The sequence below is a fragment of the Ovis canadensis genome, chromosome 11, assembly GCF_042477335.2.
Source record: "Ovis canadensis isolate MfBH-ARS-UI-01 breed Bighorn chromosome 11, ARS-UI_OviCan_v2, whole genome shotgun sequence".
Classification (NCBI taxonomy): domain Eukaryota; kingdom Metazoa; phylum Chordata; class Mammalia; order Artiodactyla; family Bovidae; genus Ovis; species Ovis canadensis.
Window position 1 is genome coordinate 58,934,046 of NC_091255.1, and position 26,717 is coordinate 58,960,762.

Below are 26,717 nucleotides of genomic sequence, written 5' to 3' on the forward strand. Positions count from 1 at the left end.
GAAATGGCAGACCACATTTTTTTTTGTCCACATGGATGACAAAGACATAATATGGCCGTGGTTAACTTATACTACTGATAATTTTCAAAAGTGAAAGATCTAATGGGAGTTCATAACAATAAAAGTGCCGCTGAGAAGTTATATTTGGTTGTTTCTGTGCAGTGCAAAACAAAGCCACGCCCCGAAAAAAGTCTAAGATGTTTATGCCTGTTTTTAAAGAAGACTGTGAACACTTTATCTGATTTCTAAATATCAATGAACATAATTTTTATAGAGAGAAAATTCCTGAGATATAACACAAAATAATCCTGAAACATAATGTACCATGAATATACCAAGAATATCAAGCAGAGAGTCAGGAGTTGTGGGGCAGGTCCTGACCATCTGCATATTAACTATGAGATGTGAAGGCACAGCTGCAAACTCCTGGCCTCCAAAACGCTGGATTCAAGTTAAAGAAGTAAGGTTGTGACCAAGTAAATATTTAAAACAGTGACTGAGTCTGCCAACTTTTAAGCTCTATGTCCCTGTTCCCTCATGGCACTGGGCAGACACTTTAGGACTCTGATGGAGAAAAACCTGACAGGCACCCAGGACCCTGACAGATCTCTAGAAAGTTCCTCAAACACATGATATGAACAACATTTTACCAACAAATATAAAATGGGATTGGCTGAACATTTTTTTGGACTCAGCAATTCTTCTCATGAAACTCATGGATAATAATACTTCAAATAAACCTAATTATTTCTAACACTTCTATTATAAGAACAAATCTGTGATTTTTCCAAGGCACAAAGATAATTTTAGGTGAGAAGAGTATCCTGGAAGTTTTATCTCATTTTTACCCCTAGGATTCAGTTTGAAAAGGAAAATTATCAAAGGCTATCAGGAGATTTGAACACTAAAATAGGATCATGGATGCCTGGGAAACAACAGTATTTGTCTACTCGAGTGAAAGTGACAATAAGCATTTAAAATAAACACAGAAGTTAATGTCATTGAAAGAACTTTAGCTCTCCCATAAGCGAGATAGCTTTGTTTATTTGTTTTTAATAATGAAACTTAATAAAGTCAACATAAAGTAAAGAAAACTATTCTGGTCTTCTAGTACTCTTGCCTGGAAAATCCCATGGATGGAGGAGCCTGGTAGGCTGCAGTCCATGGGGTCGCTGAGAGTTGGACATGACTCAATGACTTCACTTTCACTTTTCACTTTCATGCATTGGAGAAGCAAATGGCAACCCACTCCAGTGTTCTTACCTGGAGAATCCCAGGGATGGCGGAGCCTGATGGGCTGCCGTCTATGGGGTCGCACAGAGTCAGACACGACTGAAGCGACTTAGCAGCAGCAACAGCAGACATTTTATGTAAATGGAAGCATGCATCATGTGACCTTTTATGTCTGGCTTCTTTCACTGAACATAATGTTTTTGAGGTTTGATCACATTGTAGTGTGTATTGGTGCTTCATTCCTTTTTATGGCTGAATAATATTCCCTGTGTAGACAGACTACACTCTGTTTATCCATTCATTAGTAATAGACGTTTGGGGTGTTTTGTTCTTTTTTCTGTCTTTCGGTTACTGTGAATAATACTGCTATGAAAATTCTTGTACAAGTTTTTGTTTAGACTTGTTCTCAGTTCTTTAGATACATACCCAAAAATGGAATTGCTGCAGTGACACGGTAATTCAATGTTTAACTCATTGAGAAGCCACCAAACTGTTTTTGACTGTAGCTGCATCTTGCTTTCCCACCAGTAATATATAAGGTTCTGATTTTCCACATCCTCAACAACACTTACTTCCTGTCTTTTTGTTTTTGTGTGTTTTTTGGCTGTACCTGTAGCATATGGAACTTCCCTGACCAGGGATTGATCCCGTGCCCTCTGCAGTAGAAGCACAGATTCTTAACCACTGGACCACCAGAGAAGGTCCTCTGTCTTTTTTATTTTAGCCATCATAGTAAGTGCGAAGTAGTATCTCACTGTGATTTTGATTTCGCGTGTCTTTAATGACTAATGATGTTGAACATCTTTTCATTGGCTTGTTACCCATTTCTGTAACTTCAGAATTGATAACCTTTAAACTTAGGTATTATAAACTAAGGAAAGTATATTCATTTCCAAATATTGTTCTTCATACGTCTTTCTATCACCTGGAAAAAACATACATTACTTTAGGCCTTATCTCAGAAGGACCATGGTGGCAAAACTAATTTCATAACTACTCAGATGTTAATAACACGCAGTATGCCCATCGTCGTTATCTTTAAATGAATGGGGAAATAAGCTTTTGAAAAATTTCTCTGCTTCAGTTTCCAACATTGTAAATAGCAATAGTTATTAACCAAAAACAGTAAAACAACCAGTAATTTTACCCACCAAAAGACTTTATTTAGGAGCATCAAAGAATTGCAATTTGGGACATGCAGCTACAATGAACCACTTGCAAGTATGTTGAGGCAAAGGAGAGGAACCTCTTTTATAGAGAAGGAGAAGTTGGGAGGAGCTGTTAAAAACAGAGTCCTTTGGAACAAATTGGAACTTCAAAGCACAGTGGCTTTTATTGGCTGGGCCATTGCCAGGCAGGGATAAAATCTTCCTCCAGCTGCCAGCAGTGTTACTTCCTTCCAGAGATGCAAGGTGGTCTCTTCTGTGAGAGCTCCCCTTCTGGCCTCCCAACTCCATTTTAGTGAGGATCCCATGATTAATTTTCACATAAATCACACACACACACACACCAAAAAAAGAAAAAAAAAAAGTCGGGGTCCTCAATAACCTTGTATTTAACCAAATTAATTCATTATTCTGAAAAACTTATTTCAATGGTAATTTCTCTCGTGTAGTATGTCAGCTTAAAGATAAATTTCTAAGGTTTTCAGGTAACATGACCCAAACTGAGTTAACAAATGAATGTTCATTTGATGCCTAGGTCATATCTGATTAAGGCAGACTGCTGAAGCATTGATTACAAGAATACTCCTCGAGCATACACGTGTAGACTTTTGCTTCTTATTTTTCCATGCTGCAGAGAGGGTATGTCTTTGGGTCTGTTAATGGATGTGCTCATGTCTGCCACTCTGAGAAGCTGTGTCAGGCTATGTGCCTTTGTGGAATATTTCTGTGTGTTCTGGAGTCTGCTGAAATGCTGGCGTGTGTTGCACAGTTCACACGTGTCCATTCACCACCCCCACCCAAATTCTCTTAAAAGAGAAGTGACTTTGGTTTTAAAGATGCACATGCTGTTCTTCTTGAGTATTTGTTTTCAGCATGGGAGGAACCCAAGTGATAGGCACACAACGGATAAACTCCCTTTCCCTCATTTCGTTTATAGGGAAGCTGCCTCATCACCCCTTCCGCACCCCTGAGGCGCAGGGCTCAGGTGAGGCTCCTGATGTATGCTTGGGACAGTGGCAACCCTGCCTCACAACTCAGGTAACAGTCCTTTATCTAAGAAATTTTTTCTAATAAACTTTTTACTGATTGCTCAAATACTGCATTTTAATAACAGAAACTTTAGAATACGGTGAACACAATTTTAAAAGCTTCCAGTTTTCAGCACTTCAGCATAGTTAGCAGTAACTTATCAGTGTATTCCGTTCAGTTCAGTCACTCAGTCGTGTCCGACTCTTTGCGACCCCATGGACTGCAGCATGCCAGGCCTCCCTGTCCATCACCAATTCCCAGAGTTTACTCAAACTCATGTCCATCGAGTTGATGGTGCCATCCAACCGTCTCATCCTCTGTCCCCTTCTCCTTCCGCCTTCAGTCTTCTCTGGACAGATTGATGGGCAGAGTCTTTTCAAATGAGTCAGTTCTTCACAGCAGGGGGCCAAAGTATTGGAGTTTCAGCTTCAGCATCAGTCCTTCCAATGAATATTCAGGGCTGATTTCCTTTAGGATGGACTGATTGGATCTTGCAGTCCAAGGGACTCTCAAGAGTCTTCTCCAACACCACAGTTCAAAAACATCAATTCTTTGGCGCTCAGCTTTCTTTAGAGTCCAGCTCTCACATCCATACATGACTATTGGAAAAGCCCTAGCTTTGACTATACAGACCTTTGTTGGCAAAGTAATGTCTCTGCTTTTTAATATGCTATCTAGGTTGTTCATAACTTTTCTTCCAAGGAGCAAACATGTTTTAATTTCATAGCTGCAGTCACCATCTGCAGTGATTTGGAGCCCCCAAAAATGAAGTCTGTCACTGTTTCCACTGTTTCCCCATCTATTTGCCATGAAGTGATGGGACCAGATGCCATGATCTTAGTTTTTCAAAGTTATGAAGTATATCGTATATGTATTTTATTATATAGCTTTACCTACCTAGGTATTGTTTTCTAAATCTTTACCAATATAAGAGGTTTAAAATGCATCTTCTAAACATTTCTTATATCCTGAGAGTGTTCAAATTTTTAATCTGTTCATCATCCATTTGTATTTCTTCTCTTGTGGGTTATTTATTCATGTTTTATGCTGATTTTCTACTTGGGTGTTTGTACTTTTCTTTATATATACTAATCCTTATCTGTTGGATGACTTGTACACTGTGTAGTTTGTCTTTTCAGTTTATTTAAAATAAATAGTCAAGTAACAGATAGATGGCCTGTTACACCATTAGATGACATGTCAAGCTCCATCCTGGGTAAGAGGCGCAGGTGGGTGAGGGTGGGATGAGGGGCTGGTAAGGAGGAGTGAGGCTGGGATGGTGGCTGGATCATAATGGGTGGGAGTTGGGCGCCATGCGAGTCAGGATTCCCTAAAGAGTTTGAGGCCTGGGCAGCAGCTGGGAATGGAGATTTGATGGATGGACTTAAATATGAGATGATCCTTTGCCATTCCCACGCCTACATTCAGTCTGAGCTCGCACATCTAGATGTGGAGTTTGAGAAAGAAGTCTTCAGCAAAGTGCAGGGGTTCTCAGTCACTAGCACAAGGTCAGCCAGGAATGGGTCGGGGGGACAGAGAAGCCTAGGGAGGCAGTGTGCCAGACCAGGAGACACTGGCCTGAGAAGCAGAAGGGCTGGCTCTGAGAGGGGCCCAGGAAGCCAGTGTTTCCCACCAGCAGACTCCTCCACTGACAAAAAGCCTGTGGAGGATGTATTTGGGAAGAAGGAAAGAGCATAGAAAGAAGAAATGCAGGATCACTGAGGCCTAGGCACCCTGGGCTGGGCCTCACCTGGGCGGGTCTGCTGGAACCTGATAGGCTTTGTTCCAGACTCCTCTCATGTGCGTGCACACAGACACTCAGAGTCCTTCCCTCTTCGCCATTCATGGAAAGTGGTAATAAAGCATCGAAGTAGCTGCCTATCTGAGCTGCTTGTACCTTTCAAGTCGTCTGCATTAATCTAATTTAAATTAATTTAATTAATTACAGTCTCTAAATGTGTGTTATTAGAAGAAATCTCTCCCAAATCATCAAATAAATGTGCCTGCTACCCTCTGTGGTGAAACACGTATACTCTTATCTAGACCTCCATTTCTTTCTAGTAAAGTAGTTTATTAAACTTTATCAATCTCTTTCAAACTACAAAGCTATTCATTACATCCAGTGAAATAACTCATCTTAAAATTCGAGAAAGGAAAACTCTTTGAGATCCTCTTTTTTTTGGTTCCTCTTTACTTCTACTAGTAAATGGTGCTGTGTAGGAAGAAACAGGAAGAACGTACAGAAAAGAATGCCTATAGTTCAAGAAGAAAAAGACAGATAACCAGTAGAAAAATAAGCAAAGGATAACAATCAGAAGGGGCTTCCCAGGCAGCTCAGTGGTAAAGAATTCACCTGCAAATGCAGGAGACGCAGGAGACACTGGTTCGATCCCTGGGTCGGGAAGATCCCCTGAAGGAGGAAATGGCAACCCACTCCAGTATTCTTGCCTGGAGAATCCCATGGACAGAGGAGCCTGGCAGGCTGCAGTCCATAGGGTTGGGTCACAAAGAGTCGGACACGACTAAGCATGCACACACGCAACGTTCAGAAGCCATTGAAGAAGAAACTCGTTGAGTCAGTCAACAAACATGAGAAAGTTGCTCACTATCACTGCCAGCCAGACACTGAAAGTTAAAACCGAAAGATATGCGTGCATCACTCAGCTCACAATCCAAACGTAAGCTTGAGCAGGAGAAGCGGCCCCCGCAGGTGGCCCTCTGCACCGGGCCCTCTGCACAGTCCGGGGCTTCGGTTCTCCTCAGCTCCCCCTCCCAACTGCTTTTCCACAGGCCTCCCCTCAGAGGGCAGATGTGAGTGTTCAGGCCGCAGGGGGCCAAAGTGGCCTCAGCTGTACATTGAAGATGTGCCACAAATGAGAGCTGCAGGGCACCTCACCCTGTGCCCGGCGGGGCACCACAGGAAGGTTATGTGACTGGCAGGTACTTGGAAAGGGACTTGGATCACCATCTCAAGGCCTGTTAAGTTTGTACTGGCTGGTGGAAGCACAAGCACGTTCTCCACTTTTGGCTCATCACAGAGCCGACTCCCTAATATCAGAAATGTGGGGAAGGTGTTTCTTCCTAATCCTGAGGGAAAACCCAGTAACACACCCCATCAAAGCCCCACAAACACTGAGAACTCAGTAACACGCCCCATCAAATCCCCACAAACACTGAGTTTCTTGTACTTAAATTTCCACAACAGGACCCTAGGAAAGCCAAGAAAGAATGTTTCTCCGAATGCTCAGGAAAGAGCCAAGCCCGCCTGGCACAGACAGTCTGCAGAAAGGATGCTCGGCCAGGCTGCACGGCAGGTCCAGGACTGGTATGCAGGACCCACTAGGGCCAGCTCTTCATGCGGCCCACATCTCTGCTGGGGAAGCACCCAGAACTGGAGCATTTAGTGTTGCAGAGAATGGCCACTGCCTGAGTGTCTTCACCTCAGGGCCTTGGCCCTGATTTCCAGGCCCATCTCCCTCATGATCCTGTTTCTTTGGCGGGGAGGTTGGCCGCACTACATGGCTCGTGGGGTCTTAGTTCCCTGACCAGAGATTGAACCCAGGCCCTTGGCAGTGAAAGTCAGGAGACCTAACCACTGGACCGCCAAGGAATTCCCCATGTTCCATGTTTGAATGTACAGAGCTTCTTGGGCCAGGTTCACTGTCTTATCACCCCGGGAGGGCAGGGAGAGAGCGTGGCTTTCAAGGATAATTCTCTTTACTCTCTTTCACAGAGACAGCACAGGAGCTCCACAGTGACTTGCAGATCAGCTCCTCAGAAAGAAAATCGGTCCCCAAAGCCACGCCTGGCTCAAGAATTCCAGGAGGAAACTGGCCACCACACCCGGACGTCCTCGTCACTCGCCAGCAGTTCCCTCCAGGACACATGGAAGTTGTTGGACCTGGGATCCAGCCCTTCTGGCCTCACTTCCCAGGATGACTTACCTCCAGGTAGGCCGCTACTCTGTCAATCCAGATACTGGCCATGAGAACTGCAGTCCTGTCCTCTTTTACCTGGTGCCTGAGTGTCCCCCAGGGAAGGCGTGTGTCTCCCAGGCCCACATCCAGCTGACCACATGACCGCATCTACTGAGAGTGGAGACCACGGGTCACAAGGACCCTCAGCCTGCAGGGGGTGGGTGCAGTGTGGTTCATGTGTGATTCTAGAGGGGGCAAGCATTCTGTGTTCTGCTCAGCCTCAGGAGGCCGGGCAGCCCATGAAGAGTGTGTCTTTGGCCCCCTGGAAAACTTGCTCCCGCTAATGTCACTGTGAGGTAATCAGGAAAATTCATCTGAGGGGCCACCACCTTTGGGGGAACTGCGTGAGACTGAGGTGTAGCAAGCATGGTGGGTGAAGGGGAGGCTGTTTGAAGACGGGTAGGGGGAGTGAGCTTGGAGCCCCTTGCAGATCAGTATGCAGCTAGCATCCTCATTCTCAGCCTTGATGCGTGACTGCCTCCCACTGTGCCCAGTGTGCCAATGGGCATTTTAGGTTATTCCCGATCTTTTGCCATTACAAATAATGTTACAGTGAATTAGCTTGTACATGCTGTAATGCATGAATTAAAGTATAAATGTAAATTCCCAGAGAGGGGATTGTTCTGTCCAAAGGTATGTGCATTTCTGGCTTCCCTGGTGGCTCAGCAGTAAAGAATCCACCTGCCAATGCAGGAGACACAGGTTTGATCCCTGGGTCGGGAAGATCCCCTGGAGAAGGAATCCAGGGGATCCAGTATTCTTGCCTGGGAAATCCCATGGACAGAGGAGCCTGGCAGGCTGCAATGCATGGGGTCGCAAGAGTCAGACACAACTTAGCAACTAAGCCACCACCACCACATGTGCCTGTCTAGTTTGGGAAGATGTTGTTAGTTGGGCTCCATCAGACAGTAGCAGTTCACACCCACCCAGCAAAGGCTGAGAGGGTGTCTTTCTCCAGACCATCTTCAGCAGTGTCATTGAACTGTAATCTTTGCCAGTCTGATAGGTATCGATTTACTTCGTATTTTACCTGTTAGGAGGTTGTGCATCTTTTCACATGTTTAAATTATGTCTTTTCCTTTTCTTCAGCTCTCTGCTTATTGGTTTATTGGGTTTATAATCTTTTTCTTGTTGATTTGTATGAGCTCATTATATTTAATGGATGTTAGACCTTTTCTGAGACATAAATTGCAAATATTTTCCTACAGTTTTTCATTTGTTCTTTTACTTTGCCTATGGTGGCTTTTTGTCATGCACATTTTTTTAAAATGTAGTCTAACTTATGTTCTTGTTTTTAATCCTTTCTGGGGTTTTTGCTGTACCTAGGTCTTTTCCATTTCAAGATGAAAGATTATTCTGCCACGATTTCTTCTAACACAGTTATAGTTTCCTTTTTTCATATCTAAATCCATGATCCATTTGGAATTTTATCACACTTGTAGGTTATGAAATAGGAGCCAGATATCTGGCAATTCAGATATCTTCCCCACCCCCAGCAATTACTGAGTAACTCACATTTCCCCACTTGTTTGCAATCCTACTTTCACTATAATATTAAATGTTCGTGTGTACTTGAGTCCCTGGGCTCTTGTTCTTTCCCATGGTTCATTGGTCTCAGTCCGTGCACATGCAGTGCTGTTTGGATTGTTACCACTTCCTGGTCCCTCATAATGTCTACTGACTTTGACTCTCCAATTATGCTTCTTAGAGTTTTCCTGGTAATTCTCACTTAATTTATTTTTTACTTTTCCTGTACAGCCTTTAGTGCCAGCCCCAAAACTCTGTGCGACTCTTCTCAGGATTTGTTAATCTTGGGTCTTGCGTCCGGAAGGAGCCGAGTCCTCCTATTAGTCTGAGTTCTGCTCCCTGGGGCAGCAGTCACCCCTGTGATGCCTTCAAGTAGTCTCCTCCGATGCAGACTGGTCTGTTCTCCTCACATCTCCTGCCCAAGCTCATGAATCTGAGAAGCTGCTGCTTCAGTGTATATATTTTTAAAGCCATACTGTCTTATACGTGTATAATTTTATTTACTTATTTTGGCCATGCTGGGTCTTCGTTGCTGCCTGGGCTTTTCTCTTAGTTGCAGCAAGCTGGGACAGTTCTCCAGTTGAGGTGCCTGGACTTCTTTCTGTGGTTGCTTCTCACTGCACACACTTACTGCAGAGCACAGACTCTAGGGTGCACGGGCTTCAGTAGCTGAGCTCCTGGGGTCTAGAGCACAGGCTTGATAGAAGTGGCACATGGGCTTCGTTGCTCCAAGGCCTGTGAGATCTTCCTGGATCAGGGTTGGAACCCTTGTCTCCTGCACTGGCAGGCAGATTCTTCACCACTGAACTATCAGAGAAGCCATTCAGTACATTTTAAATTCAGGAAAGTTTTTGCTGTACTTTTCATTGACTCTATGGGAAGTTTTTGGTAAATGTTCATTGCCATTTTGCTGGTTTCCTTCCTCCTTTTTTCTCATAGTACTTTTGTACCTTTATTCCCCCTCATCTTTAAAAGAAGTAATTTTCCCTCTACCAAGTATCTGTAGGAAATGTGTGCGGGAAAAGAGACCAGGGACATTGTCCTGTCTAGCAGTTTTCTTATTGGTGGTTTTTAAGTAAGTTTAGCCTTGACTTGTCTTTGCCCATTTTCATGAAGCTCAGCTTCTTTCCCCTCCCACCCAGACATGCTGACTCCAGTAGTTACACACAGGCTCAGTAATTGTGGCACACAGGCTTAGTTGCCCTGAGGCATGTGAAATCTTCCCAGACCAGGGCTTGAACCAGTGTCCCCTGCATTGGCAGGCAGATACTAACCACTGGACCAACAGGGAAGTCCTAGTTAGTGATTCCTAACATATTTGCATTTTGGTTAGAGACTAAGGTCACCATGGTATCAGCTCTCCTGAGAGTACAGTTTTGCTCCAGCTACAGTAACTGACATGCCTGCTTCCGCCAGCGGCACCCGCTTGTAGAAAGCGTGGTGCCCTTTTGTGATTCCTTTCCCTCGGTCTGAAAGCCTGTTTCTGTTCAGTGTCTCCTGCACTTCCGTTACCATGCTCCTGTATCAGCGCTGTCCTCCAACAGCTTAGTTTGGGTTTTGTCTTTAGCGTGCTTTTAAAAGTCTTTATTTCCTCCAGTCTCATCTGGGAGATCACGTTTCCATTGCCTTCTGCCTGTTTTTAAGTTACATTCTCTATGCTTATTCTTCCTCAGTGACTAAGATTCCACTTATTTTCATTTTACCCATCCATTTCTTAAATTTATCAACCTCTATATTTTTCTAATTTTCTATTGATATCAATGAAAGCATTAGCTATTGGGCAGGAGGTGATTGTCTTTTAAACAAAAGTGAATTTGACTAAGTCCTTTATAATTTATCCATATTTGCTTTCCAGCTATCTCATAGTAGCCTCTTAGATGTATTTTTCTTCTTCCAAGGTAATTATAAAAGAGAAGTTTTATATAGGAAACTTTGAGGCCTCTGTGTGACAGAGTATTTTGATTTGTCTCATATTTACATGTTTTAGTTGAGTATAAAACCCCAAACTTCTATTTCTCATAATGTAGCAGGCTGGGTAGCTGGATTAACACTATCACTGAGAACAATTAAAACTGCTGAATAAAAAGTAAAGACACGCTTGTGAGGCATCAGTAAATAGCAAGACGGTAAAGAAGTCTCAAGCAAAGGCTGAGAGGAGCAACCTGAGACTGCCTTTGACCAGGGACTTCAGCCTGAAGTCTTGAAATCTGGTGGTGTCATCTCTCTGGCTTCAGAAAACAGGTGATGGTGATGAAACCCAGGCCCACCCAGGGCAGGAATGTGATGGCGCAATCCCCCCCACCTCCCAAAGCAGAAACTCCAAGGACCATAGTCTCTGTGTGCAGGTGGACAGGTAGACCCCCACCGCCATCAGGGGCCAGGGACATGAGGACTGAGGACGTGATCTGGCACTGAGTGACAAAGGGAAGATTGTTACGTATGTTAATAATTTGCCACCAAGAGTCAGTCCTCATGGCTTTGTCCCAGTTAACCCTTGGGTTCCTAGAACTTTCATTTCAAGTGATTGTGAGCTGGTGGCATCCCCAAGAACTAGCAAAAGCAAGTGGCAGCTCACTTCAAGGGGAATCACCTTTATCCCAGGCCGTAGAAAATTTGCACAGAGCAGATTCCTATGAAAAATAAGATCCCAAACACAGGGTGCAAGGCACCAGGCATGAGGCCAACAGAAGCAGACCTGGGATGTCAGGGTATAAGTAACTGTGTTTCATAATGAAGTAAAACACCAGCAAGAAAATACATTCAAGAAGCCAAAGAAATATAAAGAAAGACCAAGCAGCCTTAAAAAAAGAACCAAATAGAGGTCTAATAAATGAAAAATTATAATTACTGAAATTAAAAATTCAGTGGATGAGCTTAACAGCAGGGTATGTACTACAGAATTCATGAAATGATGTTATATGTGAATAAATTAGCCAGAGACACACAGATTTTTAAAAAAAGAAATAGAAAAGAAAGAAAAACAGGTCAGGAGCCTGGCAACTAGAGTAAGAACGTCTGACTCATGTTGGTCAGAGCTTTAGCGGGAGAGAGAAGATGGGCAGGGGCCACATTTGAAGGGATGGGGCTGAAGCAGTATGGCAAGATACTAATTTCAACCCCAGGAAGTTTATCAAATCCCAATCCAAATAATTGAAACCCACACCTGGATCGGTCCTAACAAAGCACCAGAGGTGATGAGATTGTTTTGAAAACTGGCAGAGGAAGTAGACAAGTTACCCTCAAAGAGATGTGCCTGAGGAATGCTGGACTTCTCACCAGCCACAGTGGGGAGCCTGAGACAGGGAGACAGTATCTGTCTGAGCTGAGGGAAGACAGCTGTCACCCTAGAATCCCACTAAAGAGGGCAAAACAAAGACTTTTCAGACACTAAAAACTGAGCAACTTTGCCCACACATCCCTCACTGAAAAAAAAAAAAAATCCAGAGTAGGCATCAGGAAAGTTTGTCGTGAAGGAGGGCCGAATGGTGAATATTTTTGGCTTTGTGACCCAATGGTCTCTCTTGCAATCTCCACCTGCAGCTCAAAAGCAGTTGCAGACAACATGTACGTGATGGGCATGGCTGTGTACCAATAAAACTTCATTGACAAACACAAGTGATAGTAATGCTGTTTCTCAAGCTGAGTACACAGGTTTTTGTTTAGTTCTTTATTTTTAAAAAATTCTTTAAACAATACATGTATATTATATGTGCTTGATGTAGTTTGGGTATCTTTTATAAAGAAAAGTTTTAAAAGGGAGGGGGTGGTCAACTGGGCAGAGAGGTCAGGGAAGGTCAGGGCAAGAAAAGTGTTCCATGTCACTGTGGCGGTCTTAGTGGAGTAGTGGAATGGTCATCCATCCTCTTCCTAGCTGAAGAGGCTGGGGAAGAATAGGTGGACTGCTTACTGAAGAGGTCTTGCTCTGAAAAGCAGCAGTTAAAAAAGCAACATTGGGGCTTCCCTCGTGGCTCAGTGGTAAAGAATCCGCCTGCCAATGCAGCAGACAAGGGTTCAATCCCTGATCTGGGAAGATCCCACATGCCACAAAGCAACTCAGCCCGGGCACCACTACTGTCAAGCCTGTGCAGCCAAGAGCTGCAACTACTGAGCCCACATGCCGCAACTGCTGAAACCCTCTCAGCCTAGAGCCCGGGCTCCACACTACAGCGAAGAGTAGCCCCCACTCTCTGCAACTGGAGAAAAGCTCCCGCAGCAATGAAAACCCAGCTCAGCTAAAAATAAATAAATAAATGTAGTTTTAAAAAAGCAACGTTGGAGGAAACTGTGAAGGTGTGGCCTGCCTGTATGCAGGTGGGGACAATGGGAGAGACAAGCGGATGCTTGTGGCTGGGGAGGAGGGCAAACTCAGGAGAGAAGCGAGGTGTACTGAGGAGCTCGGATTTAATAGGACACGCCAGAGGCAGGAAGGCGATGGACACCCAGACTGGGAACTTTACTGACCACACCTGACAAGCAAGTCGCCACAGCCTCATAGACGCCTGCAGAAGATGAGGAGGACTCGCCACTTGCAGCACAGCAGACAGCCAAAGGGTCTCCTCAACCCCTGTCCCACGGGCCAGGTCAGGAGTCTCAGCTGAGTGGCCCCAAATGGACAGAACCCGAATCTTTTCTAGTGGGCTACAGGCACATCTGCCCTTTGCCCCAAAGGGAGTGGTACTCTCATCTTCTGAAGCTGTCAGCCATGCAGACACCCAGTGAGAGAGTCCAGAGCAGAAGCCTGCAGGGGCTGGAGGAGAACCATCCCGACAACAGGTCTGGTGGTGGGAAGAACAGGTCCCCACTGGTTCCTTTTATTTCCTCCTTTCAGTTCAGTTTAGTTCAGTTCAGTCGCTCAGTCGTGTCCGACTCTTTGCGACCCCTTGGACTGCAGCACACCAGGCCTCCCTGTCCATCATCAGCTCCTAGAGTCTACCCAAACGCATGTCCATTGAGTCAGTGATGCCATCCAACCATCTCATCCTCTGTCATCCCCTTCTCCTCCTGCCTTCAATCTTTCCCAGCATCAGGGTCTTTTCTCAGCTCTTCGCATCAGGTAGCCAAAGTATTGGAGTTTCAGCTTCAACATCAGTCCTTCCAAAGAACACCCAGGACTGATCTCCTTTAGGATGGACTGGTTGGATCTCCTTGCAGTCCAAGGGACTCTCAAGAGTCTTCTCCAACACCACAGTTCAAAAGCATCAATTCTTTGGCACTCAGCTTTCTTCACAGTCCAACTCTCACATCCGTACACGACCATTGGAAAAACCATAGCCTTGACTAGACGGACCTTTGTTGGCAAAGTAATGTCTCTGCTTTTCAATATGCTATCTAGGTTGGTCATAACTTTCCTTCCAAGAAGTAAGCGTCTTTTAATTTCATGGCTGCAGTCACCATCTGCAGTGATTTTGGAGCCCAAAAAAATGAAGTCAGCCACTGTTTCCACTGTTTCCCCATCTATTTGCCATGAAATGATGGGACCAGATGCCATGATCTTCGTTTTCTGAATGTTGACCTTTAAGCCAACTTTTTCACTCTCCTCTTTCACTTTCATCAAGAGACTCTAATTCTTCTTCACTTTCTGCCGTAAAGGTGGTGTCATCTGCACATCTGAGGTTATTGACATTTCTCCCAGCAATCTTGATTTCAGCTTTTGTTTCCTCCAGCCCAGTGTTTCTCATGATGTACTCTGCATATAAGTTAAATAAGCAAGGTGAATATATACAGCCTTGACATACTCCTTTCCCAATTTGGAACCAGTCTCGTTCCATGTCCAATTCTAACTGTTGCTTCCTGACCTACATACAGATTTCTCAAGAGGCAGGTCCTCCTTTCAAGTACAGGGCAAAGCCCCGGACTCTGAGAGGGGGAGGAGGTGGAGGAGGAGGTAGAAAGAGAAGTGCAGAACTATCATCTGACAGGGCCTTCCCTGGTGGCCCAGTGGCTAAGACTCTGAGCTCCCAATGCCAGGGGCCCAAGTTCCATCCCTGATCAGGGAGCTGGATCCCACATGCCGCAACTGAGAGTTCACATACCACAACTGAAGATCCCCCGTGCTGCAACTAAGACCCAGCAGAGCCAAATAAATAAAATAATAAATATTAGGGGGGAAAAAAAAAAAGAAGGGTCCCATCTGACAAGAGAAGCAGGGACAAGTAAGGGTGGTGCCATCAGCCCAGCAGGGCCTTGTGGACAGCAGGGCCTGGATCAGGACAAGAACAGCTCACTTGTGGCTGGAGGTGAAAGTGATGACCGTGATGGAGTGAGAGGAGCGTCACTGCCAGTGCCAGCCCAGAGCAGTGGAATTGGCCTGGTAGGGAGGCAGGGGTTGTGTGTATTAGTTTAAATGCTTTTGGCTTCAAGTTACAGCACAACCTGATGAAAGCGGCATTAGGCATCTTCGCAACCGTTATCTCATCATGGCACCCGTAGATAATCACACATGGTCACTGAATGAGGAGGAGGAGCCAAAGCAGCTAGCATCTGCGTAGCCTTTCTGACAGTGTGCACGTACAGCAGCAGGATGTCAAGGCCAAAGTAAATGGCTCCTCTTTTTCAAAAGCTGACTTCTCTGAGGCGCTTTTCTCCTAATGGTTTCAGGATGGCTGCAGCAGTTCCAGGCATCACATCAGAAGACCTATTTCTCTCTTCCTGCTTTTCTTCCTTTTAGTTAGAAAGGGATACGTTTCCCTAGAGCTCCTGGACTCGCTCTTCCATCTCACTGGCTGCCGGGGTCATGTGGCCTCTCTTGACCAGTCACTGGGAGACTGTTTTAGACCCTGAGAACTTGCAGCGTAGAAGTAAACAGTGTCAGGATTCCTTGGCAAGAAAGCTGAGAAAGGGCTATAAGTGGGCTATAGCTGAGTGCGCAGGGGAAGGTGGTGAGACACCTTCCCATAGCAGTTGAAGTTGCTACTTCTTTTTCTTTGCAGTAAAAAACTAGGAATGATTACTGCCTAGGCTTTTGGTTCACCCTGTGAAAGATTTGGTTTGATTTGGAAGAAAGATTGAAATTAATGCAGTTTAGCTGTTTTAAGCTCCCACAAAGCTTCTTTATGCTCTCCTTATAATCTTGAATGTTTGAGCATGCATAACTTAACTACCTGTGATATGTCTACTTTGTAAAGAGTACTTTTTAAAACCTTATTGGTGACTCAAATGATAACCACAACTTTGGTTAAGATGTAAGCATGTTAGCATTTATGATAAAGGATGGTGTGGGTATTGGTCCTCAGTCAAGCAGTCTGGAAGCTCCATTCTGGAAAGTGGAATGTCTTGCCCTCTGCTTTTTTTTTTTTTTTTAACATTTTCAGCACATTGTGAATAGCAGACTGTGAGACCTAGCAGTCATGAACAGAGTTAAAAGTGATAGTGAAATAGTTTGCCAAGTTGTGGCACCTGCATTAATAACATGAAGAACTATATGGTATTTCTCAGGACGGAGGGAGGTTTTCATGCTGAAAAGCCACACTCCTCTTGGTTTTGAAGTGAGACCAGAGCTGACCCTCCCACCTCTGCCCTTCCCCTACCTGCCCTACCTGTCCCCGCCACCCCCCACCTCCCGCCACGCCCCTGCCTCGCCACCTCCCCGCCCCGCCTTTGCCCTGCCCTGCCCCACTCCATCTCACCACAAGCACACAGAGCTGCCACTTGGCTGCAGCCTGACACCCTGGGCCTTGCCACACCCCAGACCCCAGGGCCACTATAACCTCCTGGAGGCCTCCAGGGCCTCCATCCTCCTGGATCTTGGATCTGATGGGTGTGGTCTCTCCATGCCTAGCCTCCTCTCACGTTCCCCACCCCTTCTTCCCCCACTTCACTCCCTACTCTCTCCCTCCTGCCCCCCACCATTTCCTGCCCACTGTGGCTCTGGGACTCTGACCCCATCTCCCCTCCTCCCCAGACGCAAGCAGCCCAGCTCCCTGCTGCACCTGAGGATACCACCCCGCCCCCCACCTTGTACAGGCAAGCAGCCCCTTGTGCACGTGGGCTCCACCTTCCTCTCCCTAGCAACCGCCTCTTCTCCGAAGCCCTCCCTCTTCACCTCCTCCAAAATTCACCCCCTGCCTGCCTCTTGTCTTCTTCCCACTTAATGCTAGTCCCAGATCACTTGCTGTTTTTCTCATTTAGCTTGAGTCTGTCCTCCTCTCTGCTGGAAAAATGTGGAGGTCGGGGCAGCTTCCTTGATCCTTGTCCCCTGGCCAGCACAGACAGGTAGGTACACAATAGGTGCTCAGTCAGGATGTGCAGAGAGATAACTGCGAAGAATAGGAGTCCAGCAAGGCCTTGTGTCCACAGCACAAGGATCCAGAGGCTCAGGAAGTGTGTGTGATTAGAGAAACCACCATGCATTGTCTAAGAAGTATCAGATTTGAAAGACAGACTCTTCTTGGATGGAGTATTAAATGTTATAAAGACAGCTGTTTTCTCCTAATTGAAGTAAACAGTTAGTGTAATTCAATGAAATAGGGACAGAATTTCTCTTGAAGCTAAAGAAGTGGGTTTTCAAGTTTGGGAGCAATAAAATGCATGGGGAAGAGGGAGTAGGGAGACCCAGTCTGCTGATAGCTGGGGGGCAGGCACAGAGCAGAAGCCCTTCCTTCCAGAGTCTGCAAATCAGAGCCCCAGACACAGCAGGTTGGGGATGCAGCATGCTTCTGTCCTCACTGCATGCATCCAGACCATGCAGTAAAATGCAGCCCAGGCCCAGCTAAATGCCTTAAATCAAACCTAAAACTACATCGAATTATAACTATTTACAAATGACTATATCAGTTGTAAAATCTTAGATGTAACTTAAAAATCACAGATTTCTAAGATATTTCTTTTTTAACTTCAAAAATAACCCAACTAGAAAGACATTTTGAAGCAATATGACGAAAGTCAGCCATGTATAAATAACTCATCCAAGTTGACCAGATATATGCACGGTGGCAAAAACACTCAGCCAAGGCAGTACCAGAAAATACGGGCATCTGACCTGCCAGCAAAGCAGCCCTTGGAGAGCTGACCCCGGGCCTGGAGGGGGAGGCGCAGCTGCCTGGCTTTCTTGGAGGGCATTTATTGGTGACTGTCCCAGGGGTTGTTGGAGTCGTTGGCCTCCCTAGTGTCCGTGCTGTGTGTGCAGGCAGCCCAGCTCAGCACGACACCGTGGCGTGTTCCCTGAAGCAGAGGGGCTCCAGGCCTCTTCCAGCATGAGTGGCACTCTGTTTGGCTAAGAAATAAACCAAACAGCGTAGAGGGCTTTCAGTGGAAATCAGCCCTCTCCGCCACCCCTCCCCTGCCCACCTGGCCTTCTGTCTGGTTCCCTTGCTCTTCTCCAGCTTTGTACTCTGTGGCTATGGAAGCTTATATTTAAATGTGTGTGTGTGTATCCTCTTGCTGCTGTTTAAGTCTCTGTATGTAGTATTTCTCCATTTTGGTTGACACTGAGCTCACAGATCTTTTCAGTAAGTAGTTCAGTGCTCCTGAGTGTGAGTACTTCCTTTTACCTGTCTGACATTCATGGACACTTGGGTCACTTCTAGTTTTCAGTACTGCCATGAGTCTGCTGGCGTGGGTGGTTGCTTATGGGAATGTGTAGTCAGGGGAGTGTCTAGGAGTGAAATCTCTGGGTCAAAGATGTGAGTGGTCTGAGCTCTGAGAGGTATTACCAAATCACCGTCAGAGAGTTGGTGCAATTCATGTTCGTGGCCACAGGGTATAAATCACGTCACCTCATACCTGTACTGGTAGATTTTTATCAAGCTTTTTTTTTTTGCCAGTCTGATAGGTTAAAAAAATAGTATTTCAGTATGGGTTTTAGTTTGCAGTTTTTAAATTGTGGGTAAGATTGGGCATTTTACGTGTGGTTTGTGTGTTGTTCAGTTTTGTGCCCTTTTTTAAGGTGACCATGAAAGGTGGCAACAGAAGAAAACACGTATTCATTGTGGTCTTGAAGTCAGAGCACCAAGGGTAGAAAAGTGCTTTAGAAGAGGCTGTGGCCCCTGCTCTGGGGAGGGCATGGGGTGCAGGATGGGGGGAGGAGCTGGACATGATTTTTACAAATAAATGCAGTCGGAATCTTTTTTTTTTTTTTTAAGAGTCCAGCTAGAAGCAAATGTTTGTTGAGTGCCTGCCAGGTGCCCACCTGTGCTAAGGCAGCCACTCCCACCATAAACCCATGCCATCTAGTCAGTGGGTCCTCTTTCCAAAGGAAGACTCCAAGACCTCTGGCAGTGAGTCACCGCTCAGGCCAGCGTTCTCAAGTCCCAACCCTCTCCCCACCCTCTGGAATTCCAGAGCAGAGACGCCTGACCTTATCCTCAGGCAGATGGTCCAGAGGGGCCAAGGTTGTCCCAGGGGTCACACAGATAATGGGCAGAAACTCCCAAGAAATGCAAACATTCCTTCAGAAAGGGAGGAGCCGCCTTTCCCTGCCCTGGGGGCTGGACACGCCTTCCCCCATTTCAGCATTCTGAGCGCTGCCAGCCCCGCCCAGCGCCCCTGTGGCACTCCACAAGTTTCTACCAGGGGGTCTTAGATGGTCCTGAGCAGTCCATCTGTGAGCCCTACGTTCTCGTGGGTAGAGGCTCTTCCCCCTGGGTCCTCCCCACTCACTGAGGATGAACGAAAGGGGACAAAGCTTTTAAAGGGTCGGGGGTTTTTTTCTCTTTAAATGTTTGTTCTTTTGAAAATCATATTAGTTTCTCCTGAAATTAATTTTTTTCCTTTAACAAGGGTTGCACAAGATTTTAAGATGAAGCATGCATGAGCCTGTTAACTGCTGCTAATCCAAAGTTATTTTTAAACTCTGTGTAATGAGAACATTTCTATGCAGATCTCACCGTAGAGATGGCACCTAAATCCTAGTTGCCAGGCTGTTCTGAGGATCCAGGAAGCAAGTAACCAACCACTTCCTGTTCTCAGCTCAGTGTCTGCTCACACAGGGCCCAGTGCTGTCATCAGCCCAGATATCACTCTGCCCGCCACCGTGGATCCTTTCCCAACAGCTCCTGGAGGCTGAGGTTTGACATTCAGATGACGAGACCCAGGCCCAGAGATGTTAACGCTGCTTGCTCAAGGTCACACAGCCCCCAGTTCATGAATCAGAATCAGAATCCAAACTGTCCAACTCCTGCCCGTGAGCCCACAGAACTGAAAAAGGTCCCAGATGATAGTGCCCTGGGTGCCAGGCAACATGTGGCTGAGTGAAGGGAGGCAGGACCATGTTGACTGTTGGGCAGTACTTGGCCAGCGGGTCGTGGGGGCCTGAACAGCCAGCCTGTCCAGCAGAAGCAGTTGATGATGCTACCCCATGGCAATCCCTGCACAGCAGTGCGGGTTCAATAAACCAGATCTTCCCATTTTTTAAGAGGTGTTAGAAGTCTTGTTTTTTCATATGGTGTTTAGCCACTTAGTCGTATCTGACTCTTTTGTGACTCCCTGAACTATAGCGCCCCAGACTCCTCTGTCCATGGAATTTTCCAAGCAAGAATACTGGAATCGGTTGCCATTTCCTCCTGCAGGGGATCTTCCTGACCCAAGAATCACACTCATGTCTCCTGAATTGGCAGGCAGATTCTTTACCACTGAGCCACCTGGAAAGCCCCATTTTTTTATATGAAATGTTTCAGCTTGTTAATATTGGCAACTAGTTAAAATATACAGGCCAAATTGCAGCTCAGTCTGTAAGCTACAGAAAACCCTGGGAGCCAGATCCAGCCATGCCCAGTGGTACATGGTCTGTGTGGCCTCCAGCTCCAGGAGACAGCCTCCAGCAAAGCGCCTTCCCAGACCCAGAATAAAGTGACTGCCAAGCAAACTGAGATTCTCCTACTCTGAGAGTCATGTGTGATTGACTGCAGAACCAACATACAGGTCCCTTTGGTCTCATCCTTGTGGTTAGTGAGCCATTTTGCAGGGTGTCACCAGTCACTGAATAGGGTTGAGTGGGCCCTGAGGATACCAGCTTACCCTCGTATTGTGTATTTTTGAGTGGAGACTTTTCCAGGCCTCCCCTGAAGGATGCTTGGACTCAGAAGCAGCGTTTGGGACCTTTCTCTGAAGGCAGACTGATTCAACCATGGGTCTGCCAGCTTAGCCGTGCTCTGAGGACGTACAAACATACTCTGAACACAGGACCTTAGAGTCACCTTGCCTGCATGCTCTCAAGACCAGGAGCATCACCATCTGGCCTCCCCACAGAAACTTTATGTTTCTCAGTAAACCCAGGGGCTGAGTGAGGAGAGCAGTTTCAGGCACCCCAGCATTGCACTGAGTGAAGGACGGAAGGAGCAGCCACTTGTGGTTGGATTTGTGATAAGAAAAGGTGAAAATCTCAGGGCAGGCGACCTCTGAGAATAGTCAGAGAACAGGGCAAACACACCTGGAGTGTTATATTCTCTTTTCCCCATCTGTGGTCCTCATACCTGTATGCAAACCAGGGACTGAGAATCTGTACTCAAAAGTGGACATCAGGCTTCTAGTGTATCACAGTGAGATGCAGACCCAGCTCAGAGACGGGCAGACCTGACGCATGGGGACAGAGGCCAGCGTGAGACTCATGTGACAATGGGAACACAAGCCGTCAGAGCGGCTCTGCCCATGCTCTCAGCAGCCACTCTCACAGTGACCTTGTGGAGCGGATGGCGATGGGAGCTGCCCAAGGGGGCACCACCAGTGGCTCACTGAGCACGTGACCAGGACTCCTCCAGCATTCGCTGGGGAGCAGGGGGGATCGAAAGGGCCCTGCCCTGTTTGCCAGCATCACATTTATCCTTTTGGCTGTGCACATTACTACTCTTGCACCACCCTTTAGCATCTTCTGTAACTGCAGCCAGAGAAGTCTAAGAACCAGGGTTCTGGTCCAAGAAGGGAGCCGTGCAGTATCTTGAATTAGGTGAGCAACTCCAGCTTCTCGCCTTTCCTGCTTATTATAACCTGAGACTTTTTAGGACGTAGAGTATCCTCTAAACTTTTTGAGAAATACATAGTCAAATAAGAGCTTCCCAGGTGGCACCATGGTAAAGAATCCACCTGCCAAAGCAGAAGATGCAAGAGTTGTAGGTTTTGATCCTTGGTCTGGGAAGATCCCCTAGAGGAGAAAATGGCAACCCACTCCAGTATTCCTGCCTGGGAAATCCCATGGACAGAGGAGCCTGGCAGGCTACAGTCCAGTGGGTTGCAGAGAGTCGGAGACAACTGAGTTTGCACACAAACGCTCACACACACATACACACACACACACAGTCAAATAGATCTTTGTTAGCTCTTTTTTGAAGTTGTTATGATGAAACAGCTTTTCCTGCCACTTGGGAAAAAAACTTGTGTTGAAATAACTTTTAAAACAAAGTAAATACTTTGATGTAGCCAAGTTGGCGTCTACTTCAGTGCTGTTTTTTCTGGGGCCACAGCATGACTGGCACTCACTCCTACTCCTGGCCAGGCTAAGGACTATACATTAACATCCACCCCTGCATAGACGAAATATATGAAACAGCTGTTTTCAGACATCGGAAAATAGGTAGCAGAGGACCTCGATCCTTGAACGAGGAAGACAAGTGAGGCACCTGTCGGGCCCCCTGGCTTTCTGCCCCAGGCATCTTCTGGGCTCAGTCACAGGGATGGGAGCACCAAGCAGGGCGCAGTGCCTTCTCTGGTGGAGGAAGCAGGAACAGGCGTCTGGGAAGGCAGAGGGGCTGGAAGTTGCAGGAAAGATTCTCGGGGAGAGGGTGGTGTGGGGGGTGGGGTAGGCAGAAGAGAGCTCCAGAAATCTTTGTAGGAATTGTCTTGAGTCTTTACCTCTTTACCGTCTTTACCTCTTTACATATCCTAGTTCACTGATGTGCAGAATAAAACTCCACAAATTCAGGCAAAGGGAAGATAAGCAGCTTGTAAGCGTAACCATTTCGAGACCTCTAAGATGATGGGGAGATAGTCAATCTCCAGCCTTCATTCATTGGAGACTCAGAGAAGGCACACCTTGATCATAGAGCTATGTGTCTCTGAAGTGCAGACTCATCTAGACTTACCCTAGAAAAGCTCAAAAACAGTCTTTGAAATGATGAAATGAGAACCTAACAGCCTGTAAAACAAAGCTCAACATTCTTAAAAAGACAAGATTACAACACAATACCTAAAATGTACAATAGCCAGTTAAAAATTTCAAGACTTGTGAAGAAGCAGGAAAATGTGATCCAAAGCCAAGAGGAAAACCATTAATGGAAAGAGGTACAGAAATGAGAAAACAAGCAAACAAAGATGTTGAAATGACTGTTACGACTATATTCAGGTATTCAAAGGGAAACAATGATAAGAACTGAAACTATAAAAAAGAACCAAACCCCACTTCCAGAGATGAAAAATACAGTATTTGATAAGGAAAACACATTGGTAGGATTAACAGTAGAATAGAGATAGCAGAAGGAAAAACAAGGAACTTGAAGACATAGCAACAGAATCAACCCAAAATGACACACAGAGAGAAAACATAGGGCATAGAAAACAGCTTTGGCAACCTAGAGGAGAACACCCACCAGTCTAACAGAGAGGAGAAAGAGGGGCAGAAAAAGTGTTTGAAGAAATGATGCCCTTTTTCCCCCCCCTAAATTTGACAAAAACTCCTAACTCACTGATTCAAACAATTTGTCAACCCCAAGCACCAGGATAAACACACAAGCACAAATTCAATCCAGGGACTATCATAATCAAGTTTCTGAAAATCACCAATAAAGTAAAATCTTAAAAGCAGTCAAAGAAAAGACACGTTACTTAAATATGAATGAAGGTAAAAATTATGAGAGACGTCTCTTCAGAAACTATAGCTACCAGGCGACAAGGGATCATCGATCATCTCTAAGCTGAAAGGAAAAGGAGCTCACAAAGTAGAATTCTGTATCTAGCAAAAAGATCCTTTAAAAATGGAGGCAAAATAAAGACGTTCACAGACAAACCAGATAGAATCCATCACCAGCAGACCTTCACTACAAGAAATAGTAAAGGACGTTCCTCAGGCAAAGGAAATGATGGCAAATGAAAATTGGGGTCATCAGAGAGAAATACAAAGGCAGCAGGTGAGTTTGTGGATAAATAATGGAAATAGGCTTACGGTTTTCTTTGGAAGATCACTGGCTGTTTAAAGCACACGCGAAGACAGTGTATGATGGGGTTTGTGACACACGTACGAGTGAAATGTGTGACAAGGCGGCAGAAGTGATGGGGAAGGGAAAGGAAAGTACACTCCTGTCGGGCTCCTGTTCATGAACTTGTATAATACTACTTCAAGGTAGAATGTGACAAATTAAAATGTATATGCCATAAACAACAAAACAAACAAAAAGCACAAAGATGTATAGCTAATAGGGTTGTAGCAGAGATAAAATGGGGTTTAAAAAAAACACAAATTCAAGAGTGGGTAGAAAGAGACTTCCCTGGTGGTCTAGTGGCTAAGACTGCGCTCCCAATGCAGGGGCCCCAGATTTGATCCCTGATCAGGAAACTAGATCCCACACGCTACAGCTAAAGATCCTACATGCTGAAACTAAAAAAAGATCCTGAATGCCACAGTAAATATCCAAGTTCCTGTATGCCACAACTAAGACCCAGCATCACCAAATAGATAAATATTTAAAAAAAAAAAAACCACTATAAAATGTCTAGAAGAAATCATAGGATATCTTTGTGACTTTGGGATAGACAAAAATTTCTTAGGATAGAAAAAAGTCTCAACCTTAAAAGAAAAAAATCTAATGGATTGGGCTTCATCAAAGTGTTAAAGTTCTGCTTTTGCAATGACACTCTCAAGAAGGTGAAAAGATAAGCTGGGAGAAAATATTTGAACACATATCAAGGACCTGATCCAGAATATATAAAAAACTTTACAACTCAGTGGTAAATAAATAAGCCCAATTTTTAAAATAGCCAAAATACTACAGAAGACACTTCAAAAAAGAAGAGATACAAATGGCCAGCAAGCCCATGAAAGATACCCAGTGTTAGTCATCAGGGAAATGCAAATTTAAACCACAGTGAGGAGGCCTGGCATGCTGTGATTCATGGGGTCGCAAGGAGTCGGACATGACTGAGCGACTGAACTGAGGTGCCACTACACAGTCGCTCAGACAACCAAAACAATAACATGGCGATATCAAGGGGTAGCAAACACATGGAGCCACTGGAACTACACTGCCTGAGAGAACGCAGGGTGGTCAACTGCTTTGGAAAACAGTTCGGCAGTTTCTTAAAAAAAACAAACTTGCAGCTGCTCTCGCCTCTTCAGAAGGTCCACGCTGTGTCTGTGGAGTGTGTTTCTCTTAAAATAAATCCACTTCTTACCTATCAAAAAGCAAAAAACGTGCTACACGACTCAGCCATTCAGTTCCATGGTAACCATGCAAGAGAAACATCGACGCCCCAAAGGCCTTAACACGAATGTCAGACTGGAAACAACACAAACATGCATCAGTAGATAAATGGAAAAGCAGGTCGCTGTGGAGCAGTGTGACGTGCTGCTTCTCCGTTTATCCGTTGATGGCCAGTGGTAAAGAGTCCGCCTGCCAATGCAGGAGACGAGGGTTGGATCCCTGGGTCTGGAAGATCCCCTGGAGAAGGGAATGACAACCCACTCCAGTATTCTTGCCTGGAAAATCCCATGGACAAGAGGAACCTGGCAGGCTACTGTCCATGGGGTTGCAAGAGTCGAACACGACTGAGGGACAAAACAAGTGTGCTGAACTACTACTCGACAAGCAGAAGCACTACCAGTACACGTGACAACAGCAATGAACCTGAGAAACATTGCTTTGATCTCTGGAAAAACCAGACATCAAGCAGTCCCTAGTGTACTTTGTGTGTGTGTGTGTGTGTGTGTGTGTGTGTGTGTGTGTGTGTGTATTTTTGGCCGTGCTGGGTCTTTGTTGCTGCACGGACTTTCGCCTAGGTGTGGTCAGTGGGGGCCGCTCTAGCTACAGTGCACGAACTTACTGCAGTGGCTTCTCTGGGGGAGCACAGGCTGCAGAGCGCAAAGGCTCAGCAGCTGCAGCTCTGAGGCTTGTGGACTCTGGCTCAGTAGTTGTGGGGCACAGGCCTAGCTGATCCCAGATGAGGGATCAGACCTGTGTCTCATACGTTGGCAGGTGGATTCTTCATCTCTGAGCCACCAGGGAACCCCCCTAGGGTACTCTTTTTTTATGTGAACTTCTAGAAACGACCTGCTGCTGCTGCTGCTGCTAAGTCACTTCAGTCGTGTCCGACTCTGTGCGACCCCATAGACGGCAGCCCACCAGGCTCCGCCGTCCCTGGGATTCTCTAGGCAAGAACACTGGAGTGGGTTGCCATTTCCTTCTCCAATGCATGAAAGTAAAAAGTGAAAGTGAAGTCACTGAGTCATGTCCAATTCTCAGCGACCCCATGGACTGCAGCCTACCAGGCTCCTCCGCCCATGGGATTTTCCAGGCAAGAGTACTGGGGTGGGGTGCCATTGCCTTCTCCAGAAATGACCTACATAGTTAGTAATGACAAAAAGCAGATCGGTGGTTGCTTCAGGCTGGGAGTAGGGATGTTTGGAGTTGAAGGAAATGTTCCATAGACATAGATGTATAGATTTTATACAGCCCATTGAAATGTACCCTTAAAATGGGTGTGCTTTATTGTATATAAATTATAGCTCAATAGAAGTTATTTTTTTAAAAAAACAGCTAAAGATCTCCTATGTTCAGCATCACCCAGACAGCAGCTGGGAGCAGCGTATTCTGGAGAACTCTGGCCTTCTGCTCTCGATGTTCTGTCTCCCGCTGCATGGTCCCTCTTG

The 26,717-nt window shown here is 45.8% G+C and overlaps 1 protein-coding gene across 2 annotated transcripts in view; it reads left to right on the forward strand.

Moving 5' to 3' along the window:
• The window catches only part of CCDC57 (coiled-coil domain containing 57), a 119,434-nt gene that overhangs the window by 82,563 nt on the left and 10,154 nt on the right, over positions 1–26,717 (forward strand). For both annotated transcript variants that reach the window (XM_069541881.1, XM_069541882.1), the window contains 3 exons: positions 3,337–3,437; positions 6,634–6,753; positions 7,162–7,378. In XM_069541881.1, the coding sequence (XP_069397982.1) occupies positions 3,337–3,437; positions 6,634–6,753; positions 7,162–7,378 (438 nt within the window). The remainder of the gene's footprint in view (positions 1–3,336; positions 3,438–6,633; positions 6,754–7,161; positions 7,379–26,717) is intronic.